The following is a 15,920-nucleotide window of genomic DNA, read 5'->3' on the forward strand; positions in this document are numbered from 1 at the left end:
TAGAACATACAAAAGCATACACTTATTTGGGCATAACAATAAGCTCCACTGGAAGTTTTGGCTTGGCTGTGAAGGAACTTAAAGAAAAAGCAAGGAGAGCTCTTTTTGCCATTAAGAAATCAATTCAGTTTGAAATACCCATTACAATTTGGCTTAAAATATTTAAATCTGTAATCGAACCCATTGCATTGTATGGTAGTGAGGTGTGGGGGCCCCTAACCCAAAATGATTTTTCTAACTGGGACAAGCACCCAATTGAAACTCTGCACACAGAGTTCTGCAGAAATCTTCTCAGTGTGCAGAGGAAGACCCCCAACACGGCCTGCAGGGCAGAACTGGGACAATACCCATTAATATTCCGTATTCAGAAAAGAGCTCTAAACTTCTGGAAACATATCAAATCCAGTGACCCCCACTCACTCCATTATAAAGCACTGACATGCCAAGAGCTGAACATGGAAAGGAGTCCCCTAACCCAGCTGGTCCTGAGTCTCAGTGACCTAAAACACACTAACATCACACACACCAATCAGCCTCACCACACACTCGCCCAAAACATTAGACCCAACCAAATTATAACCAAACAAAAAGAAAATTACATTAAATACTGGACTGAGACAATACAACAACAACACAGACTCCAGTGCTACTCAGCCCTGAACCGAGATTACTCTCTGGCGGCTTACCTGACAGAAATAAAAGAGAAAAAACTGAGAAAGGTTTTGACGATGTACAGACTCAGTGAGCACAGCGGCGCAGACAGAGCTGGAAACCCAGAGAGGCCAGGCTGTGCTCTCACTGTGAGCTGGCAGTGGTGGAGACAGAGCTGCACTTCCTAACAGAGTGCCCCAAGTACAGCTCTATCAGGAGTCTGTACTATGGGAAGATCAGCAGCATCTCCCCGGAGTTCCTACACTGCAGTAACACACACAAACTGCCCTACATACTGGGAGAGAAGAGAGGACTGATCACACACGCTGCACAATTTGTAGCAGCGTGTCACAATCTGAGGGACAACCAGTGAGGCCGAGCACAAATTATTATTGATTTTTACTGATATTACATGGTTTTTTATTTTTTTTTATTTTATAAATTTTTCTTTGACCTTCTTTATTGATCACTAATAATCCTGTAAATAACTTTAATTCCAGAGTTGTATTTTTAATCTGTTTTATTAGTAATTTTTATTATTATTGTTTATATATATGTATCTTATTTTCTCATTTCTATTTACTGTTTATTGTTTACCGCTTTAGCAATAGTGTATCTAATTACATTCATGCCAATAAAGCACCACTGAACTGAACTGAACTGAGAGAGAGGGAGAGAGGGAGAGGGAGAGGGAGAGAGAGAGAGAACAGAACAGGATCAGATCAGTTTCACTTCTGCTGAACTAAAGGAGAGAGAGAGAGAGAGAGAGAGAGAGAGAGAGAGAGAGAGAGGTGGAGCCTCAGCATAAGGTTTTTTATTTTCAGCACCTGGTCAGGGTCACGGTGGTTCCTTCATTAGAATCGGGTGTGTGGGTATATAAAACAAATGTTTGCACAAATAATATAAAACCAAAGTACAAAATAAACATTTCACTTATTTTAATTATCTCACAAATCACTTCTCAGTTTTAAAGGTCAAAGGCAGCAGCATCTTTTAGATCAGAACAGCTATTAACATTAAATATCACTAAAGAGGAAATCCTGAAGACAGCAATGTAAACCTTTCATTTAAATACAAGCTGCAGTAAAGTTACATAGTTGATCCATGATAAAAAAGAACCTTACAGCTCAGCACAATGGTTAAACTGCACAACCCAACATGTTCAAATAACCCATCATGTGTTCTGTCCAATATTTACACAGTGCTGGGTTGCCAAATAACACATTTCCACCTGCAATCAGCCTTTTCTTTCCTGTATACCAAAAACAGTCGCCAGTGCAGGTCTACAACACGTTACAAAAACACTTGGGACAAAAGAGACATAAACACTATCTCATTTTTATATATTATAAAATCTGTACCCAAGTAACAAGCTGTAATTTATTTCTAGCACCACTAGATGGCGACGATGTCTGTACAACATTTTGTACTTCACTTTAACACTAGCTTGACTGAAAATCTGAGATTCTGAGGACAAACCCCTCCTTCTACACAACCATTAGAGTGCTATCAGTCCTCTTGTCATGCAAATGATTGCAGATAACACACTGTTCAACCCACCCCCAACGTTTATCCCAGCAAACCTGTGAGTTACCTTTTCCTAAGTAATTCCACTACAGGCTGGAAAGTCTCAATATGGCTAGATTACATGTGCCACAAAGGTGGTGGGAAACTAAGCCTTGTTATGGTCTGACCAAACTCTGAACTTTGAATTTGTGAACTTGAACTTGTGATGTACAGGAGAAAAATTTACACAGGACAAAACGTAAAGGGTTCTGAACATGTTTATTTAGCACAGGATGCGTTACAGTTGATTTTCTGAAAACCCTGTTAATTTTTCCCATTGGAAATCGCGCTTAGACCCAGGTCTCCAAATATGGGCATAACGAGGACTACAAAATGACGCACGACTTCAGTGGTCTATTGATCTAAGAAAGCAATAAACTAAAAAAGCAAATAACTTATGAGTTTAATGCAAATAACTAATAAAGTATAACATTTCCTGTCACACTTGTTAGAGATCTCGGACTAACTACAGAATGTCTTTATTAATTTCTATATGAAATTGAGAAACCAAGGACACTAATTAGTGCATTTTTTCTAAGTAGAAGTTTTCTCTGTTCTTGCTTAATACCAAATTTTAGCAGCTTAACAGTCACACACAGCACACACCCTATATTTCTGCACTCTATTGTCTCTAAAGTCCCAATATGCGCCCCTGCATCAATGGTAAACCAGACCAATTGGCATTATCACCTTTTTGCACTCATGCATTTTATTCACAGATTTAAATATTACAAATCTTTAATGAGTTTAGTCCAAAAATGTTGGCCTGCTGCATATGTATTACACAGAAGTGCCATACCTGTTTACACATGTTTGTATGCCACCTAATATGAGCTCAAAACAGCTCTGATTTGCGAATACATCAGCATTACAAGACATCTGATATATCAGTCTGTTATCTGTTAGCAGGACATTACCAGCAGGAACTTCTACCTCTGTATGTTGTGAAATCAATTGCCGTATGGTGCATTCCAGTACCATGTATTAAACAGAAAAGCAATGCACACATTGTTTGAGCCATAAAGGTGTGTGTATAAATAAATATCTACGCTGCACAGGATGTCCCTGGTATCCCCTTGGCCATATACAGTGGGGTCAAAAAGTATTTAGTCAGCCACTGATTGTGCAAGTTCTCCTACTTAGAAAGATGAGAGGTGAATTTTGTTTGTTTGTAAACTGTGAATTAGTTCTTAATCTGGTCGTGATGTTAGTGAATTAAACCTACATCTCTCTGATGGTCTGATCGATGAGCTGTCTGTTCTGTCCTACTGCTTAAGCCTGGCTAGCTCAGTCGGTAGAGCATGAGACTCTTAATCTCAGGGTCGTGGGTTCGAGCCCCACGTTGGGTGAGTATCTTTATTTAACATCTACTGAAACCAAAAGGACGTTCTTCCACTTTGGACAGCTGGTCTCTGGTGACTTATCAGGGGCATATTTGTGCTTGTAGGACTGTTGTTTACTGGATGTTTTCAGTTACTTATTTCCACTATTCTGTGGAGCTACACATTATTGTTGTGTCTCATAGCCGTTTTATCAACAGGCAGGTTGTGCAATAAAAGACACTCGTCCCTGGGTGGGCTCGAAACACCAACCTTCCGGTTAACAGCCGAACGCACTAACCGATTGCGCCACAGAGACGCAGGCACAGCTGTCTCACTGGACGGTACACACGGGTCACATGAATTGCTAACTTTTACAGCAGGGCAATTAAGTTTGGTAAATTAAAATAATCACATGTGTCTGACCTGAATGAGAGGGGCATTAAAACGACCTCACACTTGTCAGAGACAACGTTTGAAGCTCAGGTCAATAGGATCTGCTAGTTAGAGAAGGATCACTTGTTTGTTAGTTTAAGTCCTAAAGTGGGTTTACAGCTCCATCTACCGGCCAACTGAGTCCTGAACTTGGTGCAATTTTCCAACAGTGGAACGTTTTGTTGTGATTTTGATACCTGGGTAGCAATGTTTAACTAAAATTACTTTTATTTAGTGTTTAAAACTTCAAAATTACCTCAGTTTGTTCAATTGATTTCAGTCAATTATATCAATCACGTAAGTTTAAATCACTTGAGATGTAAAAGTAAAGTCTGAAGTTGTGTATTTTTGCTTTATTTACTTAGCAAATGGTGAATCATTACGTTTAGTTTTTGTGGTGTCAGGGTTCCATGGTGTAATGGTTAGCACTCTGGGCTCTGAATCCAGCGATCTGAGTTCAAATCTCGGTGGGACCTTACTGCTTTTATTCGGGGGCCGGTGTGAGGTCCAAGATTGAGAATCATTAGCAGTTTCAGGATGGTAGCATTCAGCGCATGTGCAGTACAACAGAGCATCGCAATTGCTTGTGCTAGTTTAGAGTCACCTTAAATGACATGTTAATTTCCATCCATTCATCCAGCTTGAATATCATAATACCACTAGTAGTGTTATAGTGTTCCACATCCCAAAATATAATCGCAAATCATTGTTTACAGCGCCATCAAACAGCCAACCTGCTCTTAAATGACTAATTATTCACTTTTGTGTGGTTCCATGGTGTAATGGTTAGCACTCTGGACTCTGAATCCAGTGATCCGAGTTCAAATCTCGGTGGAACCTGGTTTTATTTAGGTAAAAACACTGTTATCAATGCTGAGTAGAGAATAGTGTTCCACATGTGACTGCTCTCTGCCGAATTGTAACACCAAAAGCAGTGGCGGCTGGTGCTAAAAAAAAAGCAAATAAAAAAACAAGCCTTTAAAAGTAGCACTATTTGAACATGAATTTTGCCCTCCTTTCCTTCTGTCTTGCAAATTTCTCAATGACATTATGGTTAAAGTCAGTAATCTCAGTCACTAGTCTCTTCTCCATTGACAACATGGCCGATGCATTCAGCCTGTCCTGGGTCATAGAGTTTCTCAGAAAAGTTTTAATTCTTTTCAAGGGTGAGAAGCACCTTTCAGCTTCTGCTGTGGTCATGGGTGTGGTGATGAGGATCTTCAGGAGAGTGACAGTCTCTGAAAATACTTCAAGATTATTTTCCATAAACAGCTGGAATAGGCCCACAGCACCACAACAGGCTTTGAACTCTTCCCTGCTGTAGATAAGACTAAGCTCTGTCTTCAGCTTACCTTGATTGAGCACTGGATAGGCTTTTAAGGTGTTGCTCAGAGCATCTTCAGGAAATGCTGTCTTGTATTGTTCAAACTTGTCCCCCTGCAAGAGTGTGGCACTAACAAGGTGGTTTGTGAAGGAAAAGCGCTCACTGGTGTGTCCCAGTATGATATCACAGACCTAGAGAAGGATAAACATGAAAATTATGAAGTGATCATCATTTATTTATTTCACATCTAAATAGTTATTTTTCTATCACTGTTGAAATTTAGTCATAGATCAAGTCATATAAATGAGTTTGCTGCCATTTTCAAGCATTTTTGGAACAGAATTTTTGTGGAACAGGTTTATAGAAAATTCAGGAACCAAATGTTATAAGAATTTGTTTTATTCCATATTACCCATATATTGCAGTACAGCAAGAATAATAACATATATTGCTGACAAGCATTACACCAACATACACTGATCATTCATGCATAGCATAGAAACAGCTCTAAACAAATCTAATTGGACTGTGACTTCCACAACTCACCTCTGCAGCAATCCTTTCATGGTCTTCTACACTCAGTGTCCGACGCTTCTTTACTGGCTGACCGCTACCTTCACTGCTTTGTCCAACCATGGAATGGAGAGAATTTCTGCAAAGGAAAAACATTACAATAACAATAATAATAACAATAATACTAATAAACAAAAGAGGAAAATGTACAACTATTACCTGATCTTTTGAATGTCCTGCTGGAACTGCTGAATGCTCTCCTTGATATAAACTGAATCTATGACCTTCTTCTGGAGTTTGGAATAGAGGAGGTCCACATGAGGCATGATATGGTGGAAAAGCTGCAGAAAGAACTTAAAATCCTGATCCTCCAGTAGCATGGCAAATGCACCTGCCTCTCTGACAGTAATGGGGTCAAAGTCACCAGAGTCTCGTATGCTTTCAAAACAGTGAATGAGGTCCTCTCTGTGTTCAAACACAGTATTGATGGTACGGCTGTGAAAGTTCCATCTGGTATTGCTGGATGCTGGTAGTCTGTGCGCCACAACTTTATCAAGAATACTTGTGCGCTTGGGTGATCTGGAAAAAAAGCTGGCAAATCCACCAAGGTTAGAAAAAAAAATTCTCACATTGGTTATGTGAGAAGTAGCCTGCTGCATTATCAGATTGAGCTGATGTGCGTAGCAGTGGATGTAGTGTGCATTTGGGTACATGTCTTGTATCTTCTTCTGAACACTTGCAGTGGCACCCCTCATCACGCTGGCTCCATCATATGCCTGGCAGATGAGCTTACCCTTTTGATCCTCAGGAAGGATAGTTGCAAGACGTTCTTTTAGGGCTGTAGCAATGGAATCAGCAGTGGCCGACTGCAAAGGGTTGAACTCAAAAAATCTTCCCTGCACATTGTTTTTAGCATCAATATAGCATAGTACAAGAACAAGCTGGCACTGCGTGGCAATTTCCATTGTCTCATCTGCCTGGATTGAAAGAAAATCGCTGCCCTGGGCTTCTTTGATTATATGTTCCTTCAGAACAGACAACATACAGTCCAGTAGCTCATTCTGCACAGTTTTTGAAGTTCCCTTAAACACAGTGGCATTCTCAATGTGCTCCTTCAGCACTCCATCAAGAGAAGCAACAAAATCCACCAACCCTCGAAAAATTCCGGGATTATCTGAGCTCTTACTTTCATCATGGCCACGCAAGGCCAGCTCAAAGGCTCCACAACATTTCACACAGTCTATTATTCTAGACAGGATGTGCTGATTTTTTGTCACCTCTTCATTGGGCCTTCTAACAGCAATCCTGTAACCTCCTGTAATCCTGTAACCTTCATCTTACAACTAACTTCATCTGCAACTAACTGTTAAACGTGAACCAAGCTGATGAACCGCAGCTGATTGATCAGTTAATGAGTGGACTCGGGGATTGTCCAATCACACGGCGTTTAAAAAAAATAAGCCAATAGTGACACACTTCTAATAAGAGTGGGTTGATACGGGGCGCAGAGAGCTGCGCCCTGTGGAAAATTGCAAACAACCAATTAAAGAGCAGCCTCAGACCACGTGCTTGCCAAAAGTTTATGCACGTACATAGACACTCGTTAGACCGGCACCCCGCGCATGGGACGTGTGCACAATGTAAACAACTACATACAAATATTTTATATATTTGTATTGTATTACCATTAGATAAACAGACTAATTAATTTCATAATTATTTTGCAGTATGTAATTTACTTATTTTAACATCTTAATAATTTTAAGGGGGGCGGTGCCCCTGCACCCCGTATTGGCCAGCCGCCACTGCATTTAGGGATGTGTAATGTGTCATTTTAGGACAGCCCATCTTATAAAACTTTTTTAAACTGTATAACCACTAAAGTTGGCATTAATTGTAAATTCTATAGACCAGCCTTCTATTCATCACTAACAAACACCAAACAACATCATACTGCAAATCTCATAACTCAACACAAGTCAAGGTAGTAGTTTAAAAGTGACAGTAAGTCTGTGTCTGTTTCTGTTACTTATTCTGAATTGTGTTTGTTTGTAAACCGTGAATTAGTTCTTAATCTGGTCGTGATGTTAGTGAATTAAACCTACATCTCTCTGATGATCTGATCGATGAGCTGTCTGTTCTAACATGCTGCTTAAGCCTGGCTAGCTCAGTCGGTAGAGCATGAGACTCTTAATCTCAGGGTCGTGGGTTCGAGCCCCACGTTGGGCGAGTATCTTCATTTAACATCTACGGAAACCAAAAGGACGTTCTTCCACTTTGGACAACCGGTCTCCAGTGACTTATCAGGTGGATATTTGTGCTTGTAGGACTGTTGTTTACTGGATGTTTTTCAGTTACTTATTTTCACTATTCTGTGGAGCTACACATTGTTGTTGTGTCTCACATCCGTTTGATCAACAGGCAGGTTGTGCAATAAAAGGCACTCGTCCCTGGGTGGGCTCGAACCACCAACCTTTCGGTTAACAGCCGAACGCGCTAACCGATTGCGCCACAGAGACACACGCAGAGATGTTTCATTGGACAGTACAGATGAGTCACATGACTTGCTAACTTTTACAGAAGGGCAATTAAGTTTGGTAAATTGAAATAATGGCATGTTTCTGACCTGAATGAGAGGGGCAGTAAAAAGATCTCACACTTGTCAGAGACAACGTCTGAAGCCCAGGTTAATAGGACCTGGTAGTTAGAGAAGGATCACTTGTTTGTTAGTTTAAGTCCAAAAGTGGGTGTGGCCCATACAGGGATCGAACCTGCGACCTTGGCGTTATTAGCACCACGCTCTAACCAACTGAGCTAACCAGCCAGTTTATCTACACTCTTTAGATCTTTGTACATAATTCTACACTAACTCCATTCAAGCAGCTGCATAGCAGCACAAAAACCATTAGAGATTCTGCACACTTTCAGTGAAGATCTGCAGAAATGAGTGGCTCCTAAACTGAATTTGGTTGTTATTGCACCAGAAATGCAGCAGTTTCGTGTTATTTTAATAATCCGAGATCTCCGTCTTATTTGAGACCATGCATTAATGCAGTAGGTCAGTATGCTCTCCACAGAGCAGTGGTAGAATGCCACCAAAAGCTCCATGTTCAGGTTGGTTTTCCTGAGTATTTTCAGGTGGTGTTTGTGGTCCAGGTGAGGTCCTCTATGATGTGGCTTCCCAGAAACTTGAAGCTGGAGAACTTGAAGCTCTTTCCACTTCTTCTCCTTTGATGTTTAAGGGAGTGAGGTTCTCATGGACATGCTGAAGATTTTACTGGTGGGCACAGTCTCTGAGTTCTCTTCCTGAGATCCCATCAGGCCCTGCAGCCTTTCTGACATTCACAGATCTAAGGGTTCGTCTGTACAGTAAGAGAGTGCTCACTGGTAGCTGGTGTGGTTACAGCAGCTGGATCCATCCCTTATGCCTCAAAGCGGGCAAAGAAATTATTTAGATCCTCTGCCAGCGAGACGCTGTTAGCTGTTTGAAGATCTTTGCTCTGCTCTGTATCCTCTAGTGATGTTGGAATAGACACAGCACCAGGTATTATATAGAAGCACACGCCCTCTCTGTGACTCTTACCGGAGTCTTTGTTTCTGTCTCTCTGGTGGATTGAGCAGCCTACTAATTCAATAGCTGCATCTGGCACATCTGGATTAAGCTAAGATTCTGTGATTATCATCATACACGTTTTCTGTATAGATGTTGGCGATGTTAAACTTAGTCTAAGTTCATCCATCGTTTCAAAGCGACCTGAGGTTCGTGACAAACAGACTTGTTAGCGGTGGTTTGTAAGGAGCTCTTTAGCCTTGCTAAGACCGGCATCTTCGTTTTTGTCGTCTCTTCCTCCGCCGTCTTCGTCACCTTCCGTTGGGTGTGGTCTCAAGTTCGTCTCGGCTGTAGGAGAGGAGACTTAATGAGTGAATTCAGTTTCAATATTAATTTAAAAAAACTTACCCATGATGATTTACCAGGTCGTTTGTTACAGTTTCCTTTCCAGTCGTACCTCCACAAAAACCAAAACACTTAATCTGTAAAAGAAAGACACGTGCATGAATGTGATGAGGTTCTAAGATCTCTGAATATAATCCTGATCATCCCTAATGAACCCAAATGTAATTCATACTGCACATTCACTGCACTATACTGCACACCCAACATACTGACACTCACTGTCACCCTTATACTGCACCTCTATCTGTTACTGCACCACAGTCAGTATACATACCGTAACCAAATTTATTCAGGTACTGTACACCACACACACCACACACACACACACACACACTCACACACTCAGTACCAGGGTACTAAGTTGCTAATGTTGTGCTCACTAATAAAAGTCAAAAAGTTTTAAGGGTTTTTTTCTGCTCTTAAACATAGTAGAAGGCCACCTAAGAACACACCAGGGTTAGGTAAATTGTCAAAGTGCATCTTTTACAGGGACTATAACAAAGTACATACATAACACATAAAAAACAGTTTAACGTAGAAAGCACTTACTAGTCTAGAGGTTCATGTCAAAGTGTCTGAATTGAGATTTGGCAAGTGGAGCAGTGAAATCCTCAATTTGTTTTGGATCATTTTTTCCAAGTGCATTTGTGATGGACCTGAGTAGGCCGAGCTTTTCATTATGTTGTTGTAGCAGCAGCTCTAATACAGTCAAAATTTCTCTCTCCATTACTGTTAGTAAAATATCATTTACAGTATTCAGTTTCTAAATACACACACACACAAACACACACACATCTTGTACACACGTAATACACACACATCATACACACACCTTATACACACATGTAATACACACACACATCAGTACACAATCACACGTCATACACATGTATGAGGTGTTAGTACCAGTACCAGGGTGTGTCATGGTATGGGGGTGTGTCAGTACCAGGGTGTGTCATGGTATGGGGTGTGATTCACTGGGTGGAATTAACAAACCACTCTGGACAGGTTGCCAGACAAACGTAAACAAACACACTTATACCTAGGGTACTCCGTTACCCCCAGGACATGGGGAGAACATGCAAACTTTACCCGGGAATCGAACCCAGGACCCTCCAGAAGCCGTCCCACAGTGGAAATCAAGTCAGTATATGTGCAGTCACATGAATCCAGTCATGCCCATATATGGTAAAGGTAAATTCACTCTGCTCCCTCGGAACGCTGTGACATCACAATGTGGACCTGAGCTCTTCAGGAGCAGCATTTTGATTTTCTCCTCATTTACGATGGCTGCTTCTCTGAGACAGAGGCTTCTGCGTGTGCTGTGTTGCGGGGCGCCTCCCCGGGCGTCCTCCGGGGGCGACCCGGGTCACGGGGGCGGTGCGGAGGCCGAGGAAGCGCTCCTGATGGAGGGGTTTCTGTTTAAGAGGACCAGGAGTGTGTTTAAAACCTGGAACAGGTCTGTACACTGATGCTTAGTGTTTATATTAGGATTTATATATATATATATATATATATATATATATATATATATATATATATATATATATATACAGTGCCTTGCAAAAGTATTCGGCCCCCTTGAACTTTTCAACCTTTTGCCACATTTCAGGCTTCAAACATAACGATATGAAATTGTAATTTTTTGTGAAGAATCAACAACAAGTGGGACACAATCGTGAAGTGGAACGAAATTTATTGGATATTTTAAACTTTTTTTAGAAATAAAAAACTGAAAAGTGGGGCGTGCAATATTATTCGGCCCCCTTGCGTTAATACTTTGTAGCGCCACCTTTTGCTGCGATTACAGCTGCAAGTCGCTTGGGGTATGTCTCTATCAGTTTTGCACATCGAGAGACAGACATTTTTGCCCATTCTTCCTTGCAAAACAGCTCGAGCTCAGTGAGGTTGGATGGAGAGCGTTTGTGAACAGCAGTTTTCAGCTCTTTCCACAGATTCTCGATGGGATTCAGGTCTGGACTTTGACTTGGCCATTCTAACACCTGGATACGTTTATTTGTGAACCATTCCATTGTAGATTTTGCTTTATGTTTTGGATCATTGTCTAGTTGGAAGATAAATCTCCATCCCAGTCTCAGGTCTTTTGCAGACTGCAACAGGTTTTCTTCCAGAATGGTCCTGTATTTGGCTCCATCCATCTTCCCATCAATTTTAACCATCTTCCCTGTCCCTGCTGAAGAAAAGCAGGCCCAAACCATGATGCTGCCACCACCATGTTTGACAGTGGGGATGGTGTGTTCAGGGTGATGAGCTGTGTTGCTTTTACGCCAAACATAACATTTTGCATTGTGGCTAAAAAGTTCGATTTTGGTTTCATCTGACCAGAGCACCTTCTTCCACATGTTTGGTGTGTCTCCCAGGTGACTTTTTATGGATATCTTTGAGAAATGGCTTTCTTCTTGCCACTCTTCCATAAAGGCCAGATTTGTGCAGTGTACGACTGATTGTGTCCTATGGACAGAGTCTCCCACCTCAGCTGTAGATCTCTGCAGTTCATTCAGAGTGATCATGGGCCTCTTGGCTGCATCTCTGATCAGTCTTCTCCTTGTTTGAGCTGAAAGTTTAGAGGGACGGCCGGGTCTTGGTAGATTTGCAGTGGTCTGATACTCCTTCCATTTCAATATGATCGCTTGCACAGTGCTCCTTGAGATGTTTAAAGCTTGGGAAATATTTTTGTATCCAAATCCTTCTTTAAACTTCTCCACAACAGTATCTCGGACCTGCCTGGTGTGTTCCTTGGTCTTCATGATGCTCTCTGCACTTTAAACAGAACTCTGAGACTATCACAGAGCAGGTGCATTTATACGGAGACTTGATTACACACAGGTGGATTCTATTTATCACCATCAGTCATTTAGGTCAACATTGGATCATTCAGAGATCCTCACTGAACTTCTGGAGTGAGTTTGCTGCACTGTAAGTAAAGGGGCCGAATAATATTGCACGCCCCACTTTTTAGTTTTTTATTTCTAAAAAAAGTTTAAAATATCCAATAAATTTCGTTCCACTTCACGATTGTGTCCCACTTGTTGTTGATTCTTCACAAAAAATTACAATTTCATATCGTTATGTTTATAGCCTGAAATGTGGCAAAAGGTTGAAAAGTTCAAGGGGGCCGAATACTTTTGCAAGGCACTGTATATACACACACTCAATATTATATTTATACACTCAATATAAAATATATATATAAACGATGCGTTTGATCTCTGCAGGTGGTGGTTCATCATACACAACAATCAGCTTCTCTACAAGAAGAGGTTTAAGGTAGGTCACATGACTTTACATGATCTAAATCAGCTCTCTCCTGGACCCATAATGCACCCTCATCTTTTGGGCGCATCACAGCAGAGGTCGACTTCTGTGCCGGGCTGTGTCCCAAACCGCCCTCCGTCATGTTTAAGTCTGGGACGATTTCACCAGCGTTTATATCATCGACTGTATAAATAAGAAGGTTTTATGTTCTATTCCCCCAGCGTGACTTCACGGTACTGGCGGAAGACCTGCAGCGCTGTTCGGTCCAGAGCTGTGAGGACGCCGGGCGACGCTTCTGCTTCCGTGTGGTCACCCCCACAAGGTAAGACCAGATCTATAATCATCAGAGATAGACAGACAGACAGATGATCAATAGACAGACAGACAGGTAGATAGACAGACTATTTATCTATCTGTCTATCCATCTGTCTGTCTGAATGTCTGTCTATCTATCTGTTTATCTATCTACTCAATCTGTCTATCTGTCTGCATCCTATATAATCTGTATCTATCACCGTGTGTGTACAGGAGCTGTACGTTCCAGGCCGACTGTGAGGCAGGTAGACGGGCGTGGATCAGCGCCATTCAGAACCTGACTGAGAGAGAAGAAGAAACAGTCGAGAGCGAGGTGAATTATCATTACCACTATACTCCGGGAGGGGAGGGGTTCAGTTCTCGTCTCTGTAACACCAGTTTAATCCGTCTAAATCAGCAGGAATCAGACGGGTACGAGAATGATTCAGAATCAGGGTCACACCCACTTTAATGATTAAAGCTAGCATGGCTGAGAGTCAGGTGAGCATGTTCTGTGTATCAGGACTTTCTAACCTGAGTAATTTAATCACTGAAAGTAAGAATATCACCCTGTTCTTCTACGATCTTTAATTCTGGCTTCATTTCACCTAATGAACGTGGCATGATCTTTATAAATGCTTACAATCAATTTTATCAATAAAATTTTGTCAATTTTGTCAATAAAAAAGGGAACTGCTGTGTAATTTAGTGAATTCTTGCACTGCACATGGCAGAAGACTAAAAGAAATTAAGACCGTGTAGAATAAAAGTATTAGTAAAGTATGAGGTTAAAAGCATCAGCTTTTATTTATTCTTAAAATAAAAATACATGAACCTCAGTCATCTCACACAATGATCTGTTCTGCTCAACAACAGTAAAGCTCTCCATCGTTTCTGTGTGGCAGCTCCATAACTGAAGGGCTGTCAGTGTAGAATCGGGTATGTGGGCATATGCCCTGCTCTTGTACACTGGCCGGTTAGCTCAGTTGGTTAGAGCGTGGTGCTAATAACGCCAAGGTCGCGGGTTCGATCCCCGTATGGGCCACACCCACTTTTGGACTTAAACTAACAAACAAGTGAGGTCAATAGTACCTGCTAGTTAGAGAAGGCTGGCCAAAAGTGACCAAACCCCTGGCCCTTTTGCCCAATTAGTTAGGTAAAGATTAAAACAGAAAAAAGGGTGAAAGCAGATTAAAAGCTATGGTCAAGTGTGTTTCTAAAGCCGATGGATTTAAGAACGGTCACTATCAAGCTGGCGTTCTGCTTGTTACTCTTGAACTTTAAGAATGTGCTCAGCTTCCAGTTGTTACTTTTGCACAAGAACGTTTTCTCAACTTTCTGCCAGCTACCTAGAGAGGCGCGATGGCCAAGTGGTAAGGCGTCGGTCTCGTAAACCGAAAATCACGGGTTCAATCCCCGTTCGTGCCTTTAACATGCATGCTCTCATTTTAAAACATGACCAATATGCTCTAGTTCACATTCCCCCTAGGCTAATTTAAGAATCACAACTCTTTTCCTATTTTCCTTGCAGGTGTTATTTACCACATTAATGCTGTGCTTCCACACCAGCACATTTCCTCTACATAGGGATGGCAGCTTAGAGGTACTGCATGCCGTGCCTGTGTGAGCTCCAGAGTGTCACAATCCCTTGAAATATCCAGGTACTTAGTCAGACTCAATCACAAGCTTGTTTTAAACTTCACCCGGCTGACTGAGCAAAGGTACAGGAGTTAGATGAATTTTGGATGGGACTTTCTATTGGCTTGCATGACATGATGGTGCTTGTTAACCGAGTGTTTTATGTATTTTGCAGCCAACCGGTTCAGAGAGCCAGTTCTTAACCGCTACCACAGAAGACTATGCAAGTGTGCTGTTAAATCTGCAATCCCTCACTTGACAGAGGCTAGAGATTCCTGCTCCTGGTTCTGCTTCTCTTTTTGCAAAGACTCTCGTACCTGTTGGAGGTTTACAGTGGTGTATAGTAAGGAAGTAATAATACTTCGTTACAGTACTTAAGTAGTTTTTTGGAGTATCTGTACTTTACTGGAGTATAAAAAAATTCGGCAACTTTCACTTTTACTCCACTACATTTCCTAAAGAAATTGTGTACTTTTACTCCGATACATTTGCTGTATGCGAATTCGTTACTCGTTACTACAAAATAAAACGACAAGAATTTTTTAGCTAAACAATGTGAGATGTGTGACAGACCGCAGCAGGTTTGGTGAATCTGCGCTTGTAAATTACATCAGCGGTTAAACACATTAATGCGCAGATGCAAACGTTTTGTAAAAGCGCATCGTTCACTCAAAGATACGGAATAATCGGCATTTTAGAATCTCCCCATCTAACACACTGATGTAAGTTAGGAATGATTAACAAAGTAAAGCCACAGCACCATTGTTTTTATTATTATTATTATTATTATTAGCATTAACATTGTTCAGATATCTAGCTACCGATTACATTCGAACCACAAATAAAACGTTTCACTACATTAGTTTGTAATTAATTCAGTGCAGACATGATGTCCCATCATTTTTTAAAACTCACCTACAGACAAATATTTCCTCAGATAACTTCTGTA

The 15,920-nt window shown here is 41.2% G+C and overlaps 1 protein-coding gene, 8 non-coding genes and 1 pseudogene across 9 annotated transcripts; 7 read left to right on the plus strand and 3 right to left on the minus strand.

The window, feature by feature from the left end:
- Positions 1-15,920, minus strand: part of LOC134326480 (E3 ubiquitin/ISG15 ligase TRIM25-like) — a 514,462-nt pseudogene that overhangs the window by 380,641 nt on the left and 117,901 nt on the right.
- Positions 3,494-3,566, plus strand: trnak-cuu (transfer RNA lysine (anticodon CUU)). The gene has a single exon. It is a non-coding gene; the product is annotated as a tRNA-Lys (tRNA).
- On the plus strand, positions 4,376-4,447 carry trnaq-cug (transfer RNA glutamine (anticodon CUG)). The gene has a single exon. It is a non-coding gene; the product is annotated as a tRNA-Gln (tRNA).
- On the plus strand, positions 4,740-4,811 carry trnaq-cug (transfer RNA glutamine (anticodon CUG)). Its single transcript has one exon. It is a non-coding gene; the product is annotated as a tRNA-Gln (tRNA).
- Positions 7,965-8,037, plus strand: trnak-cuu (transfer RNA lysine (anticodon CUU)). Its single transcript has one exon. It is a non-coding gene; the product is annotated as a tRNA-Lys (tRNA).
- On the minus strand, positions 8,254-8,327 carry trnan-guu (transfer RNA asparagine (anticodon GUU)). The gene has a single exon. It is a non-coding gene; the product is annotated as a tRNA-Asn (tRNA).
- trnai-aau (transfer RNA isoleucine (anticodon AAU)) lies at positions 8,559-8,632 on the minus strand. The gene has a single exon. It is a non-coding gene; the product is annotated as a tRNA-Ile (tRNA).
- Positions 11,050-14,960, plus strand: LOC134327059 (arf-GAP with coiled-coil, ANK repeat and PH domain-containing protein 2-like). The gene is made up of 5 exons (XM_063009130.1): positions 11,050-11,177; positions 13,000-13,051; positions 13,261-13,361; positions 13,568-13,667; positions 14,865-14,960. Exons 1-5 carry the CDS (start codon positions 11,050-11,052, stop codon positions 14,958-14,960), a joined length of 477 nt encoding a protein of 158 aa, XP_062865200.1.
- Positions 14,305-14,378, plus strand: trnai-aau (transfer RNA isoleucine (anticodon AAU)). Its single transcript has one exon. It is a non-coding gene; the product is annotated as a tRNA-Ile (tRNA).
- Positions 14,690-14,761, plus strand: trnat-cgu (transfer RNA threonine (anticodon CGU)). The gene has a single exon. It is a non-coding gene; the product is annotated as a tRNA-Thr (tRNA).

This window comes from Trichomycterus rosablanca, chromosome 14, assembly GCF_030014385.1.
Source record: "Trichomycterus rosablanca isolate fTriRos1 chromosome 14, fTriRos1.hap1, whole genome shotgun sequence".
NCBI lineage: Eukaryota > Metazoa > Chordata > Actinopteri > Siluriformes > Trichomycteridae > Trichomycterus > Trichomycterus rosablanca.